Genomic DNA, 25,708 nt, shown 5'->3' with positions numbered 1-25,708 from the left:
GTGATATAGTATACAATAATATCTTAACACATGTTAGATATGTATAAGTTATGAGAAGGAAAAATATCCACAAGAGGTGTTTGACGAACAACAACTTAATGAGAGCTTTCATACTGATTTATTAGAAACTTGTCCAATATATAGAATACAAAATGGGGAGAAGGACAACCTAATATGTATCATCATAAAACATAATATTTGATAATGATAAAATAGAATAAAAAATATAATATTTCTATCACGTCATCTCAAAATGGACATGAATATTGTAAAGACCCAACTTGAAAGTAACAACTCGAAAAGCAGAAGGATACAATGACTCAGTAAACATATGAGTAAGTTGACTTATAGAAGAAACACAGAGAAAGTGGATAAGACCATCAACAAGCTTTTATCGGATAATGTGACAATCAAGTTTTATATCTAACAAAAGCACAGAGCATTGTCGAGACATTAAAAAAAACTTGATTCTGATAAAGACATCAAAGAAAGTTAGATCAAGATAGAGATCTAAGGCCAATTTGAGAGGGATGTTAGATGCAATAATTGTTGCATAACGTGAAGGCTACAAGAATATCTAACTCTATGGACAAACTTAGGATAGTTATTCCAATTAATGTGATTTTCTTTTATTTTATTATGACAATTAATTATCAAAATTAGAGCTGTCAAAACGGGTAACCCGGCCCGACCCGGCTCGACCCACCATGGATTGATGATTTAGTGAGCCAACCCAACCTGACTCACTTTTTAGCGAGCCAAAAAAAAATCGAACCCAACTCGGCCCATCACAGGTTGACAGGTTAAACGGGTTGGCTCACAGGCTCACTTAATTAAAAAAAAAAATACAATTTTTTTTCAGTCAAAACTAGATTTTAATTCTAATTAAAATCTAAATAAACTTTAATACAATCTAAATACAAACCAAAATATAAAAAAAAATTCAAATTATTTATGTGTTGGATAAAAAAACATAACATGACCAAAATGTAAAGCCCAACTTAATAAAAAAAAGTACTTGTGTGACCCTTTTATCTGCGGGTTGGCTCACCAGGGTTCTAAATGAGTCGGGTCAAAAATTAACCCGTATTGAAATTTGTAAAAAAATTTCAACCCAACCTGGCCCGAACCCATAATGAGTCGGGTTGGCTCGTGGGTTCCAACCCATTTTGACAGCTCTAATCAAAATAGGGAAAAATATAAATAGATTGATCAAATGTAACCAAAGGGTGACAAATAATACATACATTTCACACATATTCATAATGTCGCAAATAAGAAGAAATGACTCAATGTTGATTGTATCCATTTGGGTTGTCACTTTCATTAATTTCATTTTTCAGTTCTTATTTTACCCTTAATAATTTACTTTATTGCAATTTACATTCTTGCAAACTCGTCATCGCCATTCTCTTCTTCGTCTATATTTATAATCTTTGTGTCTTTATTTTGATTCCTCCATCATTCCTTATTTAACAATAGAAAATATAAAAATATGGTCATTGAAAATAATTGTTGATTAAAGTTGATATGAAGCGAGATTCCAATGATTTTAGGATTTTTGTGACTTGATCCATAATATAAGTGAATTAATTGTGAACTTTGTTTTAACCATAATGCATAAACCACTACTAGAAATTTTCACATATTCATGTAATTTTTCTTGCAAAATTTTCATAAAATATTGCAAAAATGACTTTTTTTTGTCATTTTTTCCAAGAGTTTTAATCGACAAATAATTCTTTCGTAAATAATCATCTTCTACAAAATTATAAAATTCACAAATATTTCTTACAAAATTCATGTGAATAATGTTTTGTATAAAATATTTTTGCAAAAAAAAATAGTTGTTATTTTTTTGGAAATTATTTTTCATAAAAAAATTTGTAAATATTTTCTAAAAAAAAATTCAAAACAAAATTAATAGAAAATACTTCTCTTTTTTAATAATGAACACTCAGTCGCTTAAAAAATCAATCGAAAAACATTAAGTTTGTTAATCACCTTAAACGAATCCGCATCTATAAGTCTTCTTTATAATAACATATTCAATTTTCTTATCACTATCCAATGCAACACTTAAAATCTCCATTAAATTCCTAATACATATTTATCTTTAACTTTTGAAATTAATCTGAATACATTTTAACTAAAATATATATTTAAATTATAGTTCAAATTAAACACATATTTTTTTAGCCGTTTAGAATCATGGAGGAACTTAAATTTTTTGAACATGATTGCTTCTTTGTGTTTTTTTTTTCTTAAGAGAGACAGCATGTGGTGGATATGGTTATGAAAAGGCATTCGAGTTCTTGGCATGTTGAGCAATTCATTCGATTCGATGCACACACTTAATTAATAATTCCATGTACGATGAGGTGGGAGCATGAAGGAAACATGGATGTAAAATGTGCCAATAATTAGTTTAGTGCACATGGCTTGCTTCATTTGGCCAAATCAAAGTTTGGTTAGATATTCATAAAAGCAATTCCACACCACTAAAACTTGGTCCACCAAAACTTCTATTCATAAATCATTATCACACAATCTCATTCTTGTGTCAATTATATCATATTTTGCAAAAAAAAAAAAAAAAAGAGCACAACCACTTATATTATAATAAATCAATGCAACTATTCTTCAAGCCATGCCATGTGGTTCAATTATTAACCTTCATTTAAATAATGAAATCAAGTTGCTTTGTTTTAGATTGTTTTCCTGAGGTTTGCTTGTAATAGTAGTTTCATTTGTTGATAGTGAAATCACGTAGGTTTTATTCAAAGTATTATCATTGTCATAATAATATACATTCCAAACATAATTAATGTTCATTATTTTCAATTATTTTTAGAAATTAATTTCATTTTACATATCTTATAAATTTGAACACTTTTAATTCAAAGTTTATTAAAAAAAATGTTTTTTTGTTGAGTATTTAAAATGTTTTTAGCTTTTGTATAAATACTTTGTTGTTTAACAACATGACTGTTGATTTTGTTTTATCGCCTTTATTACACTGATTAATTCGATTATTTATTTTTTTATTGTTCTTCAGTTTGTTCTTAAAATGGGAAGAAACAAATTGACAAATGAATTAGGAATTGAAGGATGAAAATAATGACCATGTCATTTCACTTTACACAAAATCAAGTGATAAAGTCTTTACGTGAAAAAAAAAACATTTTAAATATTCATTACAATGCAATTTTTTAATACAAAATTAATTAAAAATATCTAAGTTTATAAAGTTTTAAAAATTTACTTAAATTTTTATTTTAAGAAAATGTTAGAGTTTAGGAAAGGCCTTCCAATCAGTAAATGTTTTAATTAAACTCAAATGGTTTTTAATATGTTCAAACTTGGGATTTATTGATATACTTTCAATTTTTTAATTTTTTAAGAAGTATTTGAGTCATATTTGTTTAGCGTATTAAAATAGTTGTATCTAAAATGAGAATGTATTAGCACATATAATTGACGAAAGTTTTAAAAATATTTTGTTTTACTGTTTTATGTCTCATTTTAACATAAAAATAAAATGGTATCATGCCACACTTTACTCACATCACATACAAGTTTAAATATCTCAATGTCGTTTTATTCAGTAGTATTTTTTTTATCATAACAATATCTAAATTTAAATTGTTTAAAAAATTATTTTCAGTAAACAAGTATAAGCAAAGTTTAATCATGAATAGAAAGTTTAATTTAAATATAATAAGATCAATAAATAATTCATTATATATTGATTAAAAATATATTATGTATTAATGTTCATTATAGTCGAAATTGATATTTAACTCGTAAAATTATATAAGCACGATAGAACAAAATTAGTAGGATTACTGAACTAAATTGTAAAATCACTGTTCCACTTTTCTTAGATAAATGAATTTAATTCAAATAAAACCTAAACTTAGTTAGAAATTATAAGTTGTATTACCTATTCATAAAACTAATTCAAATTCAAATTAAAAATTAAGAGAATTTTATGTTGTATTCTCTATCTTTTTAACTAAATGAATTTGAACTAAAATAATATATATATATATATATATATATATATATATATATATATATATATCACTAGAATTTATCGGTTTACGATTTTTTGAATCTTTTACACTCTAACCATAATATCAGCTTTTTAACTCCCTTAGGATTAGGGATGTCAAAAAAATCCGTACCCGCGGGTATCCGCGGATAAAACCCGCAACAGGTAGAAAATGAATATCACAAATGGATATCCGCTACCCGCGGGTATGGGTATTTTTGATACCCGCATGTTAACGGGACGGGTACGGGTATCATAGTATCCGTACCCGTGGATACCCGTACCCGCTAAACTTTACCTTATATATATATATAAACAACATTATGAGTCTTCATCCAATAATAGTGGTCAGATTCTTACCCCACAAATGAGTAAATTACTTCCATATACTGTGGAGGTATTGATGTGTCTCTAAGACTGGTTATGGACCAACATGGAAGGTAATGAAATTAACACTTTTACTTAGATATTTTAATTAAGTGACTGTAAGAAATTTTTACTGAACTTCTTATGTTTTAAGGCTCTTCTAGATTAAAATTGGACAACATGAAACTTTATACAATGTTGCAAGAGGTGGACATTGATGAAGTTAGTAATTTCTTTAATATTTTATTCAAAAATAAACTACAATATAAATTGGTAGTGATTTTTTATTTGTTTGTTTTTCAAGAATCAATCGGAGAAAGGGAACTTGTTGATCTAAGCACTAATTATGGTTAAATATTTATTTTTTAAAATATTTTTGTAAATACCCGCGGATACCCGTGGATACCCGCAGATACGAAAAAAATAGACGGGTACCCGCATAACGGATACCCGACGAATATGGATACGGGTACGAAACAAATATTTATCCAGCGGGTAGGGTACGGGGCAGCTACTACCCGTACCCTACCCGCCCCGTTGACATCCCTACTTAGGATACTAAGTAATTAGATTTCAATTGATTTTCATACAAGAATTTGAATCTCATAAATAAAATATTAAATATCAAGCACCTGAATTATATTTATGAAATTAAAAATATTTCATTTAATTTCACAATGCATGTATTTAATCCACCTTCGTCAACCCTCCGTTGGTACTTGTGATTCTGTTTGAGGTACATATTTTGGTTTGAAAAGTATTGTATTTGTGGTGGACCATTTTTCTTTCTACAAAAGATTTTTTTTCTTGTCTCTTTTTGTATGACATGCGTGGTCCATTTAGCTTAGTATATGACTTTTTTTTTTACTGTTTCCCCTTCCTTCTTGTGGTTGTAAAACACTTGCTTAACTTGATTGTGTAGTGGTGAAATTAATTTAGAAGATTGGAATATAAAACACAATGATGATATGTTGGGTTCGTGCAAGGCTGATGATTATGATGTAATTGAGAATTATAATTGTTTAGGGTTGAAATAGTAGGAATTATAATTACAAACTCGAAATTAGATCATAATGTATGAATAGGAAATAATGGTATGGTTAAAGAACACTTAAATCACCTCCTTGTGTCTTGCATAATATTAAAAGAGTTTTAAAATAAAAATATAAATATTCTGTTAGAATCTTTATCCATACATTATAAGTAGAATTTTAAACGTAAAAATTTGATTCTTATAATAATTTTTTAGGTTAAAATATTTTTTTGTCTCAATTTTCGTCAAGTTTTTTCAAATAAGTCATAATTTTGGTTTTATGTTCAAATAGGTCCCAATTTTCGTCAATTTTGTTCAATTGGGTCCTTTTTTGCTAACACCGTTTAAATCATTAACGGCCATGAACAGTGACTGCCACATGTCACTTCGTGATTTTTTTCAATTTTTTTTTTATTTTTTTATTTTTTTATTTTTTTTTAAATGTACACGTGTCAACCCAAGAGTGTACCACGTGTCACTTCGTGGTTTTTTGAATTTTTTTTGAATTTTTTTGAATTTTTTTTGAATTTTTAATTTTTTTTAAATGCCCACGTGTCAACCCAATAGCGTGCCACGTGTCAAAGTCAATGTTTTAAATTCAATTTGGTCCCTATATTTGTTATTTTTGTTCAATTAGGTCCCAATTTTTGTTAACATTAACCAATTTGGTCCCTCTCCAAATTAAAACTAAATTTAATTTTTATATTAAAATTCACATTTTTTATTAAATATTTTTATATAATATATTAAAATTCACATCATTATAACTTTGATATAAAAATTAAATTTGGTCACATCTTCGATAAGGACCAAATTGGTTAATGTTAACAAAAATTGAGACTTAATTGAACAAAAATAACAAATATAGGGACCAAATTGAATATAGAATATTGACTTTGACACGTGGCACACTACTGGGTTGACACGTGGACATTTAAAAAAAATTTAAAAAAATTTGAAAAAAATTCAAAAAAAATAAAATAAAAAATTTCAAAAAACCACAAAGTGACACGTGACACGCTCCTGAGTTGACACGTGTACATTTAAAAAAATATTAAAAAAAATTTAAAAAATGAAAAAAAATGAAAAAAAATAAAAATAAAAATAAAAAATTCAAAAAAACCACGAAATGACAAGTGGCAGTCACTGTTCATGGCCGTTAATGATTTAAACAGTGTTAGCAAAAAAGGACCCAATTGAACAAAATTGACGAAAATTGGGACCTATTTGAATAGAAAACCAAAATTATGACTTATTTGAAAAAACTTGACGAAAATTGGGTAAAAAGGTATTTTAACCAATTTTTTATGGGGATATTTTTAATGTATGATGAGCTTGATAATACATCGGGTTATAATAATATATTTTTTATCTTTTAAAATTTATATTTGTGTTGAAGTGTAAACAAAAAATTTATAAAATTGAGTTTCATAATTTTGTTTATCTGTTAGAATTATTACTTCTATTTAGTATCATTAACCCTATGTATGGAATGTAGAGTGTGGAAAACCTCTACTGCTGTATGTATCTAATTTGATAGTGCAATCTCTTAGTCTTCTATGTACTTTGTATAAGTTTTTTATTATAAATAGAAGAAACTGATAGTGGTCCTATAAGCTCACTACTCATATATTTCTAGTCTTAATCTCAAGTTGGTATCAAAGCGGGTCGATCCCGCTTTGGTTTCTGTCTCGTCCGGTCCATTACCATTAGTCACCGTTATTCGCGTAGTTCTCCCACACTAGTCACTGTTGTCCGCGGTTGTCTAGCTTGGTTGTCATTATCTGAAGTTACCCAGTGTTGTCCAACACTAGTTTCTGCCAATCTGCCCCTGTATGCCATTGTTTGTCGCCATCTGTCGCCATCCATCGCCACAGTTTTGTCCGGCAACCACTGTATCTGGATTGCCTCTTCAAGCGATGGCCAACCCCGCTGGTGCCGAAGGCCAATTCGTCGCCACGCACCGTCACGCGTCGCTTCACAATCTGCTGCAGCCAGGCGCATGACACTCACACGCTGCCTTCCTGTCATCGGAACCTCGTCACGACACCATCGTAGGGATCGTCGGAGCTTCCCTATCTGTTCAGCCCCCTAAAAGCCTGTTTGAGTGAGATCCCGAGGCCTCCCTTGTGAAAAATCACCCTAAAAGTCTATCTTTGCATAATATCCACATTATTGATTATAATTATTAACAAAATATTGACTGTAATTACTAGAATCATATATTTTTTTTGGTACATGAAGATCCTAATCAAATCGTAACATATTATTTATATAAATGATTCTAATTATTCTAAGGTTAAATTATACCTTTGGTCCCCATTTTCGTAGCAAAATTTGAATTTGATCTCTCAATTCTTTTTTGTCTCAATCTGGCCCCTATTTTGGAAATTTGATGCATTCAAGTTATTTTCGTTAGTGGTGTAGTAATGGTGTTAAATAGGGTGCCACGTGTCAGTTCCTGTATTTTTTTATATTTTACTTTTGAATTTTTTTATTATTTATTTATTTAAAATTCTTAAAAAAATAAAATTTTGCCACGTGTCAAGCTGACATCGTGCCACGTGTCACTATTATGTCATGTGTCATTTTTCTATTCTCAATTTGGTTCCAGTATTTTAATTTTTGTCTCAATTTAGTCTCAATTTTTGTAAAAATTATGCAATTTTGTCCCTCTCCAAATTGAAACCAAATTTAATTTCTATATAAATGTGCACAAATATTTCTATCAAAATTGATACTTCAAGTAAATATATTTAACAAGATTAAGTTTATTTTAATTTATATTTTACATTAAACTTTATTTAAAATTGTTTTAAAGTTGTCAACAGAAAATAATGCTAATAACAAAAAAATTCATAAATTATATTGATATTTTATTACATCATACTTTAATATTGTTTTTTATTTGAATTTATATTTTAAATAATTGCATATTTTTAAAATGTGTAAAATTCAATAATTTCTATACAAATGTTTTAGTTGGTATAAAAATAACAATTATATAATTTAAGAAAAATTAACTAGTTTATGTAATAATAAAAACAAACAAATTTAAAATTTGAAAACATTTTTAAGTAAAATTGAATGTGAAACAAATTTAAATAAACTTAGTTTTATTGAAAATATATAATAAAAATATCAATTTGAATAAAAAAATCAAATTTGATAAAAATATTTGTATAACATTTTATAATTTTTGTGAGACAAAAGTTAAAATACAGGGACCAATTTGAAAATGAGAAAATGACACCTGCCATAGTAGTGACACGTGGCACTGTCACTGCCACGTGGCACAATGTCAGCTTGACACATGACAATTTTTTTAAAATTTTTAAAAAATAAATAAAAAATAAATAAAACTTCAAAAAATAAAAATAAAAAATTCAAAAAATCCAGTAGCTGACACGTGGCACCCCATTTTATACCGTTACTACACCACTAACGAAAATAACTTTTGCATCAAATTTCTCAAAATAAGGACCAAATTGAGACAAAAAATAATTGAGGGACTAAATTCAAATTTTGCTACGAAAATGGAGACCAAAGTGTAATTTAACCTTATTCTAATTATTAAAATCGTACCATTCTCTAAAAAGTAATATTATCGGGAGTTGCTTCTAATTATTAAAATAATATATTCTCTGATTGAAAAATCAATAAGATACATCGCATAAGCATAACTTCAAGATATTTATTGTAATTATTATGAAGAATCCTCCTTCTAATACTATACTCTCATCTAAAAACATAAATTATTTTACGTCACAATTAGTCACAATTTTCGTAACAAATCCCTCTCTAAAACCTTACTAACAAATTAAATTTTATCCCTAGCTAATCTCTCATTGATTCATAACAAATTTTATTCCTAATTGATCCATAAGAAATTTTATCCCTAGATAATCCTTAATTGATTCCTAATAAATTTTATCCCTAACTCATCTATAACAAATTTTATCCCTAATTAATAGTAACATATTATTCCATATTCTTATTTATACTTTATAAAATGTATTTAAAGAATGTAATGATAAATATAAAGAAAATATAATATAGCTGGTTAGACATTTAGAAAAAATATAAAAAATATAATATATGTTTGCTAGACATTTGGAAGTAGTATGTGAAAATTTTACTATATTCAAAATAATCAAAGTCATAATATAATAAGTAAACTTTTATCATTACAAATTTCAAGACACATGATTAAAACAAAAATAAACATCATCATCTTCGTTTTTTTCTCCCCGGTGTTTCTTTACTTTTGATTGATGGTAATTTTTGTGTACTTTCACTTTCACTTGCACATTGACATTATTAACTTAAGAGATGTATAATCTTATGTATGTTTCGTTCAATTTCCTTTGCTTACATAAATCGATGCATAAACTCAATTTTGTTTACATAAAACATTGATGAATTTAATTCCAAAACAAAAACGCAAGCCCAAAAATCACAAAAACAAGGGTTAGTTTGTAGCTTAACAATTTTTTACAATATCTCTACAGCAAGAACCAAGAATATGGATCGATGAGGGAGGAACACAGACGATCAACATTAGTTTAGAGGTTGGAATTAAGACTATAATTGCATTTAGTAAATTAAACGACACAATAAAGTTCACAGCATTTAAAGGATTGGAATTGAACTAGTTAAAATCCTTTACCAACACAACTGAAACAGACAAAAATGGATATTTAGGTAAGAAAATGCAAATAGGAGTAACAAACCTTTAGAATGTATCAATCTAAACCAGTAAACAACAATGAAAATGGTGTTTATTTATGTCATTGCTTGAAAATAGGACAATCAGAAACCATTTGGAGAAAGAGCAGCAAGTAACTTCTTGCTTACCACTTTCATACATATAAATACTATTTTATATTAAAAACTAAATGGATTTCATGTTAACAATTTCTAGTAGTGTATTTTTTTTTCTGTGGAAAAATATTCATAACAAAACTGCATAAAATATATACAATAGATTTCATGCCAATTTTAAAATATTTTAACATTAATAATTTGCCAATTTATTTTTTCAAGAAAATATGCATGAAAAACTTTAAAAGATTTGCAGCTTTTCTTGATTTTTTTTTTAATTTGAAAAATCAAATGAAATAAATAAATAAATAATAAGCAAAATTACAGAGAATTTGGAAGAATTATATGCGAATTATTTTTTTAATTGAGAATGTACTTTTATTTTTTAATAATTAATAATATTTTCAGAAAAAAAACACTTATTTTTTTATTTTTAAATATAAAAATAAAAAATACCCGTCAAAAATAAAAGTAGAAAAATAATTGTGTACATAAAAAAATATTAGTGGAACACATTTATCCACCTTTTCTTTTTATTCTAGCAAAAATTTATTAAACAATAAAATATTTTTTTATTAAAAAAAAGTATACAAATAAATAATTGGTATATGTTTTTATTATTAGTTAGTTTTTTTTTGATAAATAATTATTTGAATTTTAAAAATAATTATTAAAAAAATAATAATAAATTTTATTTATAAAATAATTAAATTTAGATAACATTCATTTTAAAAACAAAAATAAAATATAATCAATTAATTTAAAATAATAGTTACTTAGTGAGTAAGATTAGAAAAAAAATGTTCAATAAAAATGAATTACATATAAGTATAATAATAAGAAAATGTTTTAAATTTACCCTTAACTAGAGAAAAAAAAAGAATTTGAAGACATATATCTCAATGCCTTTCATTTGTTCCATTTTCTACCCTAACTTCACTGTACCCTCACTTCCGTTACCTTGTTTCAGTGTATTACAATCTACCTTGGCTTTCGTCCCCAACATTTGCTTAGTACCCTAGTTTCACTCTACCTTCACTGTAGCTTCACTGTACTTTCAATTCAGCTTCAATCTAGCTTCAGTCGAGTCAAGGAGCTCCAAGTCGTGCCCGCGAAATCCATTTTCCCTCTACCGAAATTGCAAGTCAGTGGGACGACCACGGTGAGAATTCATTCCTTTCCTTTATCTTTTGCTTTTCCAATTTATCAATTTTTCATTCCTTAACTGCCCATAATCTACCGTTTTTAATTGTAATTCTTCTGTTTTGGTTGGGTTTAAATTAAATTCTTGATTGGGAAGTAGGGTTTAGTTGGCCATTTTCTTTTTCTTTTAAATGTGGGATAGCTTTTGGATTGTTTCTAGTGTAGGTTCAGTACATTTCTTTTTGAAGTGGCTTTTATTCGGATTTGTATTGGCGTAGTTGTGTTTTATTTTCTTGAAGATTACAGAGTTGGATTGATTCATTTCCCTCAGTTGTAATCATTGGGTGGTTGCTTGTTGATATCGTAGGGTGTGATTTCAGGTGTTCCTCTGTAATGTGCAAAAGGGTAAGCATAGCATGTAATATGACCTATGCTTCCATCTAAATTTTATAGTTTTTATTAATTTGTTGCATAAATTGAATTTTAAATTTGCATCTTTTTTAATCTGAGAATTTTTATTGAAGTAAGCACATGCTTGTCTCTGTCTATTGCAGGAACTTCATGAATAGTAACTCATTTTATGTGAAGATCATAAGAGGAAGATGAAAAGACATTGTAGGCTTTGGTGGCCAAAGCAACTTCTATCGAATCAAGAATCATCCCCTAGTATTTTGTTCGGGTGGTTTGTCACCTGTTCACCATCATCCTTTGACGTGATTGTAGCGTTTACTTACAGTGAAGTCTTGCTTTCTAGTTCTAGTACTGGCATTGAGGTACAAAACTGAATTTGAGTTCACAATTCCTTTTCCTTGCATACAGTTTAGAGTAAGGCACTAGGAAGCACTAACACTTCTATAAATTGCGTTTTGCCGTGTCCCGCACTTTTTGGACCCGACAATTGTCGAACACTCCTTCAACACATGTTTCAACATGTGTCCAACACTACTCAACTGTGTCAGAAGTGAACAGTACTTTTTCAGATTAGACACCTTCTCGATACATCTTGGACACCTCTTAAAAATGGCTTGAGTAGGAATACAAACAGTAAACCGACATCTATTATTTGTTAAACACTTCATAGATGCTATTATTGTAAAAAAGTAAAAAAGAAATTAAAGAAAACAAATTTTACTTCAATAATGCAATACTAATAACATTTTCTGAGGTTTGTTTCTATTCAACTTGACTAGTTATTTTAGCTACTAAGACACGTGTTTCTTAATTAGAATTCTATTGTGAGGGCTGTTATTATATGGAAAGTGTAGCAAATATGTTTATAAGGAAAGTGTGAAGTATATTAATGTTAAATTTCAATTGAGATTTTTATCAGGATTATATATATGCATGCATGCATACATGTGCGTAGATATATGCATGGATACACATATATATGACATCAGCTTTCACCACGTCCAATATTTTGGACATGAGCTGTGTCCGTGTAAGTGTCGTGTCTGTATTCGACTCCATATTTCTTTGGTAAATCAAATTGAATAGCAATAGAAGCAATAAATTTATTGGTTGTATGCTTTTTAGAACTATTAATTGCAGAGGAAATTTTGGGTTTCCCTTTTTTGTTATAGCAGTCTAGTTTCTGCAAGAGTTTAAAGTTTATTTGGGCATGAACATTTCTCCTCTTAGAATATTCAATTTGGTTTGTCTTTGTGTGTGTGTGCGCGTGTATATGACGTCATCGATGTTGCCGTGTCCTAATTTGTTGACACTAGCATTGTCCCACGTTCATGTCCGTTTTGGAATCTGAGCCAACAAATGGAATAACAATACTAGCAATGAATATATTGGTTGTATGCTGTCACAACTATTAATTGCAGAGGAAATTTTGGGTTTCCGTTTGTTATTTAATAATTTCTGGTTGTAGTAGTTAAGTAACAACAAGAGTTTCAAGTTTAAATGGACATGAATATTTTTACTCTTAGAATATTCAGTTAGGTATCAGTTTTATGGTTAATTTTTACCCAAATATTAGGTTCATGTGTGTAAAATTTATTGGAATATGTTCACAAGTTTGTGGAAAAGCCATGAAAAAGTTTAATGATAAAAAAAATGATTTGGACAGGCATTAATTCATACTTGAAATGGTGCATAAGTACTTTGTTTGTGTTAGTTATTAAAATATTCATTCTATGACAATATGGATGTGGTGGGAGAAATCCCACTGTTAAGTCCTTTTAATGATGCTCTCCCATGTTGTCTTTGATGGTTTCTGGAATGGTCTAGTGTAACAAGGATGACTAACATAAAGAACTTCTATTCTCTCTAGGGGATCATTCATGACGCATGTGGGAGGATGCCTTCATTTCTTGAGGATAAGTCCAAGTTCTCTGTACTCGGTCTGTCAATCCCTGACCCTACTGCTAGTAATAGTTTGATGAATGAGATGGCGTATGACAAAAAGAAGTTATCTGAGTATGGCAATGCATCGGAAGAGGGAAGTACAGATACAAAGAATAACTGTAGGAGTTGCTGTTGCTTCCAGTTAGATTGTTCATTGAGGAAAAGTAGACAATATGTTCTTGGAAAAAGTAACTGGGTCCTGCTCACATTTGATTCTCCTGAGCATAATGATCTAGGACTGCACAGGCTTCCAAATCTGCATCACATTCATTGGAATGGACAAATTCTGTCACAATATGATGTTCACGTATGTAAGTCATTATTTCTTCTACTTGCCTTTCTGCAAGTACTTGTGCTTTCTGAAGGCTTTTCCCCAATCTCAAATAAATATATATGATATTCAACCACTTGTAGGTCATAATTTATGAAACACCTGCTTATGGTGCTCATCATTTCTCATTATGTCATTTGAGTTCGTCGAATGAGCAAGCTAAAGTTTCTATTAAAAATCCTACGTGGGTCGAGAAGCTTCATAATAAGCAGCAATTCATTGATTTGGTAATGAGTTTACCTTATTCATATTTGGAATGCAGGTTTTTTTCTTCTTGCTAACCTGCCTTTTTGAAAATTCACCCCAGGATACAGTTGTTCTGGCAATTAATTGCACAGCTGCTGCTAAAAGAACTTTTGAGACACACTTGGTCCCAAGATCCTCAAGCCGGTTCTCCATATTTCCCGTGTACACACTTAACTACTGATGCATCATCTTTGGCTCACTTTTTTCTTCAAGATCTAATGATTTATTCTGTGACTTTTCAGGGTTGTTGTCATAGGGCATCTGTTTTCCAAGTTCTTGGCTTCGTTCTCCACCATGCTTTATATTATTCTTCAGTTTTTCCAAACACATTTTAATTATGAATCCGAACCATGGATGTATGTGACATCAGCAAATGTATTCAAGAAAACTGCTTGGATAAATATGCAAATCCGCTGTCAGATATTATATTGGCCATTCGCTCTTCAGAAGAATGACCTCAGGTAATATTAAATTTTAGGTAAACTCTATTACTTTGTGTGATTGATGGTGGGTTTCAAATTTTGGATATTTCTGGCTGTGATATTTGACAAAGTCAATGTAAATTAGTTTCCGTAGAAGACAAGTTTTAGTGGGGGGTGTTAATGGAACCAAACCCATCTAAACTGGTACAATTTTATCATGTTTCAGTTCAGTTTCTTTACTGTACAAAAGGGGCACAAGGCTCCACCAAGTGGGGTTTGGGGAGGATAGAGGTGTGTAGTCTTAACCCATTAAGTCAGCAGGCTGTTTCAAGGATTTTAACTCATACTCTCCTGGCAATAATGTGGAAATCTTATCGTTATCCAAGGCTCACTTTTTGTTTCCTTATTGTTCAGTTCACACAATTTTGTAGTTTAGATGAAACCATGTGAACTCAATCTATTGTGTATACAATCTGATGGGGTATGGGATTGGAATAACAGAACATATAATATTGATATTAGTACTTTTAGGTGTCTTGACAATGGTAGCTGAATCAAGGTTCAAATTGTAGATGGAGGGGGTGGGCTTTTTTCCTATTCATGAATCATGAGATCTATGATTAGTAGTTAAACATATCATATTCAATTAACAAGGCACTTGACAGCGCACATTCATGATAAATAAATAACTAAGAAACATAAGCCTAAAAGCATTCAAAAACATATTTAACTTACAGAACAGAAACATTATACAAAATATACATTTTAATAAAATGTGTTATTGGTGTGCCAATAGTGGCCCATATCCACAGCAGTGAAAAGCATGGTAGTTGAATCGCGAATCATATCGCGTATTAGAGAGCTTAAATTTTGGATTGTGAATTGTTTTGGATTGTGAATTGTTTCTTATTGTGAATCGTAAGATTCATAAACATTAAAGCATGTAACATATACTTAAATATATAAGATATATAAATATGCAAAATGCATTTATTAAATTAATTTATTATATATTTTTTTATGTTAAATATAAATTTGTCTTATTATTATATAATATGGTATTGTGCGAATACCAACAATGCCTCAATGAATGAAATTTGAATTTTTACAAACCTAGAATTCTGCATTTCAATTTCCCCTTTCTCTGATGGCCACCGTGGCATTCAAATCCACCATCAAGAGAACTCCCGTGAGAGCCTCCTCCACCGACTCCTCTTCCTCCTCCTCCCTCCATCACTGTTGCTCTAGCTGCCTTGCTCGCCATGCACTCCCCTCTTGTGAAGACAATTCAAGGGGAAGCAAACCCGGGCAAAAAGTGATCCAAAACTCGACCAGCTCAACTCACTTATGTGGAACTCTTCTCTTCCTCAAAATGATGATGGTGACACTTTCTCCTTGTTCATTGGCTCCAACGAACGAGAAACGAGAGATGAGAGTCGAGAAACCAAAAAGAAATTAGGGTTTTTACAAACCAATGGAGGTCTGTGTGTAAACCAAATTAGGGTTTTTTACAAACCAAATTGGGCGACCCGACCTGGAAACCCAAATCCATGGAGGTTGTGGTTCACCCACGATTCTCGATCCAAAACGTGATTCATGCGATTCGAAGAATAAATCGTGCGATTCGAAGACGATACTGGAGCACAAGTGATTCTTCATGTGATTCTTATTGTTGCGGTGAGAATCGCATTGTTTCGTGTGTATCATATCGTGAATCGTACTATACTTACTACTATGGTGAAAAGAGGATGAAATTATGGCAACATTTGATGGACATAAATGTCAAATTATTTTGAAAGTGTTTAGACTTACGATGGAAAAATTAAATAATTTTTACCTAAAAAGATAAGTTGTAATTGTGTCTTGTATATTAATCTCATTCATATTAAAAAGTTAAACGTATGAAATGCACAGTTCCAGTGCCACTCGTTGGTTGGAAAGGTGTTGAAGTTGGTACTGCACCAAAAGAAACATTACAAAGAAGACTATGTGAGTGATGAGAAGAGGAGGCAAGAGAATTTTCACCCTTTTTGGAAGGTTCAAAGAAGAGTAGAAAGAAGACAAGAACGAGAGGAAAACCTGAAAGAGACGGTGGGTTTGATGGGAGGGAAATATTCAGCGTATTCCCTCTCTTTTTCACTAATTTTTGGGAAAAAACAAACTTTTAGGTTTTTTTTAGAACTGGTTTGTGCATGATCTGACCCAGTCTGGCATGTAATCTGTCTCTGCTCCAATTGCACAATTTGTTTCCACCAAACAATTCAGCTCTATTCATGGTTCGATTCAGCAAGCCAAACAAGTCACATCATCAGCTGCTGGTATCAAGTTTAATTGTATAGCGAATTGTATGATACTGGTAACAATGGTATAAACTCTAGAATTATATATTTAGAATATTTTGAATTTCAGGTTTGTTTTTTTAATAAACTTGGGTTTATTTGGGTTTTTTTTTTGTAATTTTTGTTACATGGTTAATTGTCTGTTAACTTGCATTTCCGTACTTCAGAAATTGCTATATATTTCGCGATTTATTGACTTGAATTTGAGATTGAATCGAGCTTAGCTATTCTATTTCCTCCCTCCAGTCAATTCCTTCCCCTGTTCTACTTGGTTTCCCCTTCCTCTCCCTTAATATTTCAAAATCAATACATTCACGTGCAGGATTTTATTTATGCTACAATTGCATATATAATATAGGAGTTTTTGCAGCTTGTAGCTTGTTTTGCTTTGGATATTGTATTTATCTTTTGGTAAGATGTCTTACATTGATTGGGAATATGGCCAGAATATTCCTTATAAGCCTTGACCAATCTTCCTCTCTTGAGCTAGCTTTTTGGAGTACCTATCCGTCAATGATACGATATCAAGCTTCTGTGATTAACTAATCTAGAGTTTATGTGGAGTTTGTTTGTGACCATGCTTTAAACCCAAAGGGCTCTTGTATGAGGGAGTTAGTTTGAAATATAATGTAAAACAATTCATGTGTCTTCACCTACAAGCTCTAGCTTTTGGGATATTTGGTTCATGACGTGTTTATAACTTTCTAGAGATATAAGTTGATTGTTATAAAAAAGTTGATAGATATATGATCTGGTTACGTTAATTAGGGATACATGATATGATTTCCTATGAAAATATCTTACCAAATAGTTTCCGTTATTACCTTTTATTTTGTTTCTTATTATTGTATCTCTTACTCATTATAAATAAATATACTCGTGTGTACCCAACACATAAAATTCATTGTATTCCTTTTCAGTTTCTCTTTTCTTAACATGTTACCAGAGCAGTATCATTTCTTATGACCTGTTTTGTCACTAATTCTTTCAGCGTGGTATTCTGAGGCTAACGAGAAGGAAACGCAAATCCTTGCTTTCCATATCGGCTCGCTACACATGAGTAAATATTTTAGAAATCATGTATGTTTTCTAGTTTACACTTTTTTGCATACTGTCACCGTTCACATCAAACACACTGTATGCTGTTGTCACAGTTTATCACTTGCGACTTTCTGGTGAGTCTTTTTTGGTCAATGGTACTGTTTTCCACCAACATTTTTCTGGCAAATACCATTTACACTCAACATTATTCTGGCAAGTTTCTTTTTCCATCCTGCTTTTTCCAACCAACATTACTGTTTGGCACCAACTTTTTGGGTGAATTTTGCTTTTCTTTTTTCTGAGAGCTTCTCCTGGCCCAGAATCGTCACCACTGGCATTGCCTTGCTGTGGATGACTATGTTTTCCCCTCCGAAAGTCACTATGCCCTCTTAGCAGTTTTTACTTTCCAACAAGTGCCTTGTTCTCTGAGCAGTTTTGCTTTCTGACTAACTGTGTTCTATGAACAGATTTTTCCTTTCGGCAACTGTCGTGTCCTCTGATCATATTTGCTTTTTGGGAAATGCTGTGTCTCTGATCATTTATGCATTGCAGCAGCCGTTGCTTTATTGAGCAATATTTTCTTTCTGGCGACCTTGTGTCAACTATCCAATTTTTCTCTTCGACAATCCTCATGTCCTTTAATCGTTTTTAACAAGCTTGACTTTTATATGCACATAAGTTTCAGCTTGATAGAGTGTTAAAGATATGATTTGAAAGGATGAACCATATTGAAAATTAATTGTTGCTTTGACAGAGAGAGACATGTCCAAAAAATATCTACTAGCTTTGGCATTATTTACTTTGCCAACTTTGGCAAGCAATTGCCTGACATGTTTTCTAAGTCTCTCAAGGGGTCTTGATGGCATTTGTAACAAGCTTCTCATACCCTCTAGCCTGAGGGAGAATCATAACTCGAGTTGTAAGAGTTACGCGTATATGAAATTTTTTATTCATAAATAGGTGCATCATTAAAAATAAGTATGTGTTACGAGTATATGGAAAAGTTTATTCCTAAATAGGTGCATCATTAAAAATAATTAATATATATATATATATATATATATATATATATATATATATATATGATAAAAATAACTCATACATGATAACTTAAGTAGTAAGATTCAATACACCACACAACAACAAATAGATTCATAATTCATAAAATGGTCATGCAGAAAACAACTAATAAATTCATAAATTTTTAATATAAACAAACTATCCAAGGAAATCCTTCATTAAATGCAGGATAATCATCCTCCTCCTCCACATGATCTTCATTTTCGTTGATGTCCTCTTCTCCATGACCTTCATCATTATCAACAATTGGAGGAACCTCCAAGTCATACATAGGTGCAACAACACCACCTTTACTAGCATCTTCATCTTCTCTGACTTCAACTAAGATGTCTTCATCTGAAGCATCCAAACTTGAATTTGCTTCATTTTTCTCCATAATGCATTCATCATCAGAAGCAAGATCATCAATGTAAGTCTTTTGTTTTTCTAACATTCTTCTTCTTTTTCTTCAATCCTGAATTAGTCATCTCAAACACCACATCATTCATGGTCTTTTGTTATAAACGACTTCTTTTCTTGGTGTGCAATGAAATTAACACATCATACTGGTCTTTAAAAAATAATTATGAAATCAATTTCATAAATTTAAATTCTTACCCTTTCAAAAACACTCCAATTATACTCACAACCGAATGAGCTGCAAGTCAAACTCAATACTCTAATTGCATATCTTTGTAAATGTTCATCACCATATGATTCCTACCATTGTGATGGAGTTTTGGTTTTTAGTGAATGTTGAGTTATCGAACAACCAGAAAGTCCAAATTTGCTCTTGAAATTCTCAATTTGAGCATCAATCTTAGTAATCTCATTAATGTCTTCCACCAACCTATCCAAACAATCATACATTTCATGTTTCACCTCATAAGGTAATAGCTTGTAGCATGCAATGGCAAATGACATGGGATTAAGACTCACTTGCCATTTCATAATAGTGCAACCTATCCAAACAATCATACATTTCATGTTTCACCTCATAAGGTAATAGCTTGTAGCATGCAATGGCAAATGACATGGGATTAAGACTCACTTGCCATTTCATAATAGTGCAACACGAGATTAAGTAATCGCATGTAGCATGCGGTGGCAAAGGCAATTGGTTGTCCCAATTTTGATCTATGATTTCCCAAAGGGGAGTATAACAAAGTAAGATAAAGCTAAATAAATTAACCACCAAAAAGAAAATTATATAATTCTAAAAATATAAATTAGAAAACCAAATATATGTGAAGGGTAATTAGTTATTATTACCTTTTACTAACTCCGTTAAACCAAATATCGTTTAACACATTAAATAAATTTAATGTCATTGGATTAAAAAAGTTTAGAGACAAAAATGTATCAAAGTTTGAGACATGGACAAATTATAATTTCACGTCCATGTTTAGGAATTGAAGACATATTTAACCCTATTAAATATATTAAAATTATTAAAAAACTATTTTTATTTATATATTAATTTATTTATTTGAAAACAATTAGGTATTGATTTGTGTTTTTCTTTAGAAACTCATTGTTTGGTCCCATTTTTGAATTTCATGAATTATAAATATGGTTTAGTTTGTACTTAAGTGTTAAAGCTTAATAAGATGTACTAAACTGAACCTTACTAGTAAAAACCTGGTGTACTCTTACCTAAAACGATATGGTTTAGTCTGAAACAAATTTTATTGGTTGAAATTGAAAACCTTACACGGCAAAATTTTGTGTACCTCTTAACTATTTTTTCATAGCTCATCTTGCTCCATTTCACGGGGCTGATAAATATAAGTTAATTTGTCTAATAAATTATATGTTTATATTTTTAAGGCAATTATTTGCTATTCTTAAACTTATATGACTTTTGTTCTTGATTTTATGTTTTCTCCATGTTTAATACGGTTCTTTTGTGTTCAAGGTCAGAGTCATGTGTTGAATATGTAGAGAAAGCTGCAATGCATAGGCATTCTATGTGGTCAACTTTGGTTGTTGATATTCTCCTTGGAAACTTGGTTGGCTGGACATTTTTATATCACAGAGAACCAATTTGCCTTTCAGTTTTGAATTTCATGCATGAATTTTCAACGTTTTTGCGCTCTGGGTGTGTGTGGTTAATGGGAAACCCTGCAGGATTCAAATTGAATGCTGAGCTGGCTGGAGTACTTGGCATGGTTTCTTTGAATGCAGTCCAGATATGGTCAACACTCTGGATCTTTGTGGGTTTCGTCTTCAATCATATTATTCAAGGGCTTTCTGTTTTAGGAATCCTTTGTGGATTTACTGTACCTGCTGCTTTGATCATAGACATGATTGCTCTTGCAACTCTTCATGTTTCAACTCTACATTGGTTCATTTCACTTATATATTCATCACAGATACAGGCATTGGCAGCCTTGTGGCGGCTTTTCAGGTAACAATTTCTGGTATATGTTTTTTATTATTGCCATGAGTAAGGAAGTGATTTTAATGAGTATTGAATATCGTAATTTGCTATTTGGTTTATAAATTTAACTTGGTTAGTTTTAACAATTCCTTAAGATATTCGCACAAGGGGTCTTTGTTTGCAATTGATAATATTTTGAAACAATTTCAGGAGGCATATACTCAACAAATAGAGACTAGTGAGGTGATATTATTAGTAAATGTTTCCTTTTTCTTGTGGAGAATTTTACTTTTATACGTAGACAATCCTTCGTATGTTTGCTATTACGTGTATCTCTGAAAGCATGGGCAAATGAAGCTTTGGTAAATTTATAGATGACTTGGGATATAACAAAAGTCGAGATCATAAGAGTTCCCAGTATTTACTAAGCCATGATATTTGCTCCACATCCCTATAACTCTTTGTGATTCATTATCCTATTTGAAGAATAATTGTTATAGATACACAATTCTTTTGCATACATACTTCCTCTTCCTTTCATATTTTCATGAAGTTGCTTGCTACTTTGGCAGGGGTCGAAAATGGAATCCTCTGAGGCGGAGGTTGGATAGCTTTGATTATACAGTGAAGCAACATATTGTTGGATCTCTATTATTTACGCCACTTTTACTTCTTTTACCAACTACTTCCGTTTTCTATATATTCTTTAGTATCGTGGACACAGCCATTAACCTTATCTGTCTACTCATTGAAGTAACTATTTCGATTATTCATACTACCCCTTATACCAAGATATTTCTTTGGTTGGTGAGGCGAGGAAGGTTCCCTTCTGGAATATGGTTTGAAATTATTGGTTGTCAGAGTAACAGTACCGTTCCTGCACCAAGTATTGATTTTACCGATGAAATGACCTTACCCAAGGAGTCATTGCATCTAAAGGATTTCAATAGAGAAAAATCTAGTATTCTAGTTTCAGTTCTCCACAGCAACTACTTGAGCATAGGTGAGGCCTGAAGTTATTACTTGTGGGTTTGGACTGATGCTTCTATTCGGTTGTCAAGATATGTATCTTTGTTGATCAATAGGGAAATTGAATATGTGATATCATGTGGTCAACGTGTACTGTAGCGTTGTTTCTCTATTATTTTCTGGGGCTGTTACTTGAAGAATTTAGATATATATTGTGAATTATCTGTGATGTATATTGTAGTAAATCTGGCATCAACGTCTTCTGTTTTGTTATCGTAATTTCCCTTCTGCCTGGTTGCATATCAAGATTAAAACAACGCATCATAGATCCTGACATTATTAAACAATTTTAAGGAATATATTTAGAGACTTGATTGATATTTCACCTGTGACATCAGACTTTTCTTCTTCGTGATTTTGATAGTTGTGACCTGGGAGTGGCGACAATTTGCATTATATGCGATTATACTTTTGCATGGACAAACATTATGTACTTACTTCAATTGATTAAATTTCAGGGAAAGTTATCTTGCCTCACTACAAAACTGTATTTTTGGGAGTTTCTGGGTCATCCATCTCCACAGTGGCTTATGGAATCCTTATTGGGCAAAGGTGTGATACCCTAGTGCCAAGTTCTCTTATGGTTTTATTAATTTCATGATCCCGTTTCTCTGATTTTTTTGTTTAGGTTTTATTTAATAATACCTTTTTTTTTTTTCATTTCTTTTATGTGTTTTTTCTTTTTCCTCCCGCAACGATCAGAATGCCATCTATGCGGGGCACCCTTCTACCTTCACTAATTCCATGGACGTCCATGCCCTACAAAGAGTATTGGCACCTTTGTCATGATTCACTTATTGCATGCTTCAGATGATAATGGCTTTGGCTCAGGTTTTATTTTTCTCGTTATTAGCTCGGGGATTCAATCATACAGTTTTCATCCAACTTGCTCTACTCATGTCATTTTTTTTCGGTTTTTAATGGGTTAACTATCGAGAATGCTTCTTGTTTCTTCGGTTCGTCCATAGTTCAGTATTCTCTTGAGTATGGTACAGTCGGTATCCTTTTTCTGTTTTTCCCTTGCTTAGAGTGATGTGTACTCTAGAAGAGCAACATACTTTTAGTTTACTAACTATGTAAATACTATTGGTTCTTCTCTTATGCTTGGGCGCCTATACTTTGTTCTCTCTTAATTGTATGGTGAAAATTGAAGATTTCAGTGTCATTACAGCTACTCTACTCTGAACCAGAGATGGATTCAGCATCCAAGGGGCGCCCATTTTATTTTAGTAATTGAATACAAAAGGAAGGAGCTTACTTATTTCAAGAGTTAGCTTAACTTTATAACTTCTATTAATATTGAATATTGTTAATTCTTCTGAGTTTGAGAATTCAATGCTATGGCTATATAACTTAAAGATGAATTGATGTTTTATCAATCAATTTTATTTCAGTGTATGGTATACTTTTTAAAACATGGGTTATAACTGCTGGGTACTCATTTACAGCTCGAGGGGGCCTTGGCCACCCTAGTTTTTTTTTTTTTTTTCAATTAATTTATTTAATGTTGATAATATTTAATATTAATATTTTTTATTTACTATTGCCTAATTTTATAGGTGATAATATCTAAGTGTTGTTAACCTTTTTATTTTTAAATAAAATATTTTCTTTTCTCGTTTTGCAAAAATATTTTGTTTTCATTTTTAGTCTTTAATTTACAGATAATTATACTTTCTCTTGTTGATACAGTATTTAAGTTTCATTTATTTTTGATGGTGTTTTAATATATTAATGTAATTAATATTTTGGTGTATATAAGTACACGTCTTTTTATGAAATGTTATTCTCGCACGAGAACATATTCATAAATGTAATTAATATTTTGTCTCCCATTTGATTCTGGCTAGGTCCTAGGTTACAAGATTATATACATGTCACATTAATTTTTGTAGAGTTTGTCATGTGTAATTATAAAAAGGTTATTAAGTGATAAGGAGAGATAATTGGAATCATTAAGTTAAAAAAAATGGACTAAGAACAAATAAAAAATAAGAAAGGAGAATAACCCGTTTAGAATTATTCAAGGAGTAACTGAATTCTTGTTTAACGAACTCACAATAAGAGGACTTAAAATTATGCTAAAAAAGCATGGTGATCACATTAACCCTTTTGTTATAAGAGTATAATTAAGAAGTTCATATTATATTTAATTAAAATAATTTAAAGGATAGTTATATAATTAAATACATATTCTCTCTACAATTTCACATTTTTACTAAAAGCGTCTCCAAGTATATACAAAGTAATTATGGTCATGCGTAAATTTAGGGTATCCATAGAATGCAACAGAGCATGTCACTGAGACTTTCTTTTCAATAAATTCATCATTGGTGACTGCTAGTTTATTATTTCTTCACCCATGTCCAACAATGGTCTGTCTTTTTATCTCACAGCAAAGAGGTGCAGCCACTATCTTCGTCATACAAGAATATGACCCAACGAAACAGTCACTGTTTCCTAAGCACAATGTGTCTATATCATTCATGTGAACAGAACAACCATAATAATTTCATTATGACGTACTTTAATTTTCGTTTAGTATTTTCAATGAATGTAAGGCTTAGTAGTAGTATTTAAGTACTGATCTCGTGGTTAAAATCAAGGAGGGTGTTCTTAAGGGGACGGGAAGCTTTGTTATTAGCGCGATTTAGAAACAGTAAAATTTTCTTTTTGAGATTTCTTCTTGCATCCATAGTCACAGTGAAATAACTTAATTATTCTTTATTAGAAAAGTATTTATAAATTTTCATCTCAGGTTTCTCTCCATTGGCTCTGTGAGAAGCCTCATCGAACTCCTTATAATCTGTAATGTAAAGTTAAATTTAGATTTCTAAAATGCAGTTTACATTTTGAATTATTTTTCAAAATTACCTTTACCGATTATACAATTCATAATATAAATCTGTATTACGAGTTGTATAATATAAAATATAATTTATATTTTGAATTGTTTTCTAAATTCGAATTATATAATTTAAAATATAAATTTATAATCCAACTGTATAATTTAGAATATAATTATGAATCTGAAAATACATTCTGAATTAAATAATCTGAGATGCGTTATTTTTAAATAT

At 30.7% G+C, this 25,708-nt stretch overlaps 1 protein-coding gene across 2 annotated transcripts; it reads left to right on the top strand.

The window, feature by feature from the left end:
- The first annotated feature begins 11,205 nt into the window (after positions 1 to 11,205).
- On the top strand, positions 11,206 to 23,895 carry LOC114186525 (N-acetylglucosaminyl transferase component family protein / Gpi1 family protein). 2 transcript variants are annotated; one of them, XM_028074462.2, is made up of 11 exons: positions 11,206 to 11,442; positions 11,791 to 11,828; positions 11,978 to 12,196; positions 13,705 to 14,085; positions 14,193 to 14,336; positions 14,417 to 14,517; positions 14,598 to 14,816; positions 21,135 to 21,626; positions 22,172 to 22,602; positions 23,087 to 23,180; positions 23,331 to 23,895. In XM_028074462.2, the coding sequence occupies exons 3-11, from the start codon at positions 12,026 to 12,028 to the stop codon at positions 23,440 to 23,442; spliced, it is 2,145 nt and encodes a 714-aa protein (XP_027930263.1). In that variant the 5' UTR covers positions 11,206 to 11,442; positions 11,791 to 11,828; positions 11,978 to 12,025; the 3' UTR covers positions 23,443 to 23,895. The 2 variants fall into 2 exon arrangements, with proteins under 2 accessions (XP_027930263.1, XP_027930255.1); XM_028074454.2 differs by lacking the exon at positions 11,791 to 11,828 and having other exon boundaries at positions 11,207 to 11,442.
- Positions 23,896 to 25,708: the final 1,813 nt, after the last annotated feature.

Source organism: Vigna unguiculata, chromosome 1, assembly GCF_037176805.1.
Source record: "Vigna unguiculata cultivar grain cowpea cultivar isolate G323 ecotype 2 chromosome 1, ASM3717680v1, whole genome shotgun sequence".
Classification (NCBI taxonomy): domain Eukaryota; kingdom Viridiplantae; phylum Streptophyta; class Magnoliopsida; order Fabales; family Fabaceae; genus Vigna; species Vigna unguiculata.
This window is presented reverse-complemented; position numbering and strand designations above follow the sequence as displayed.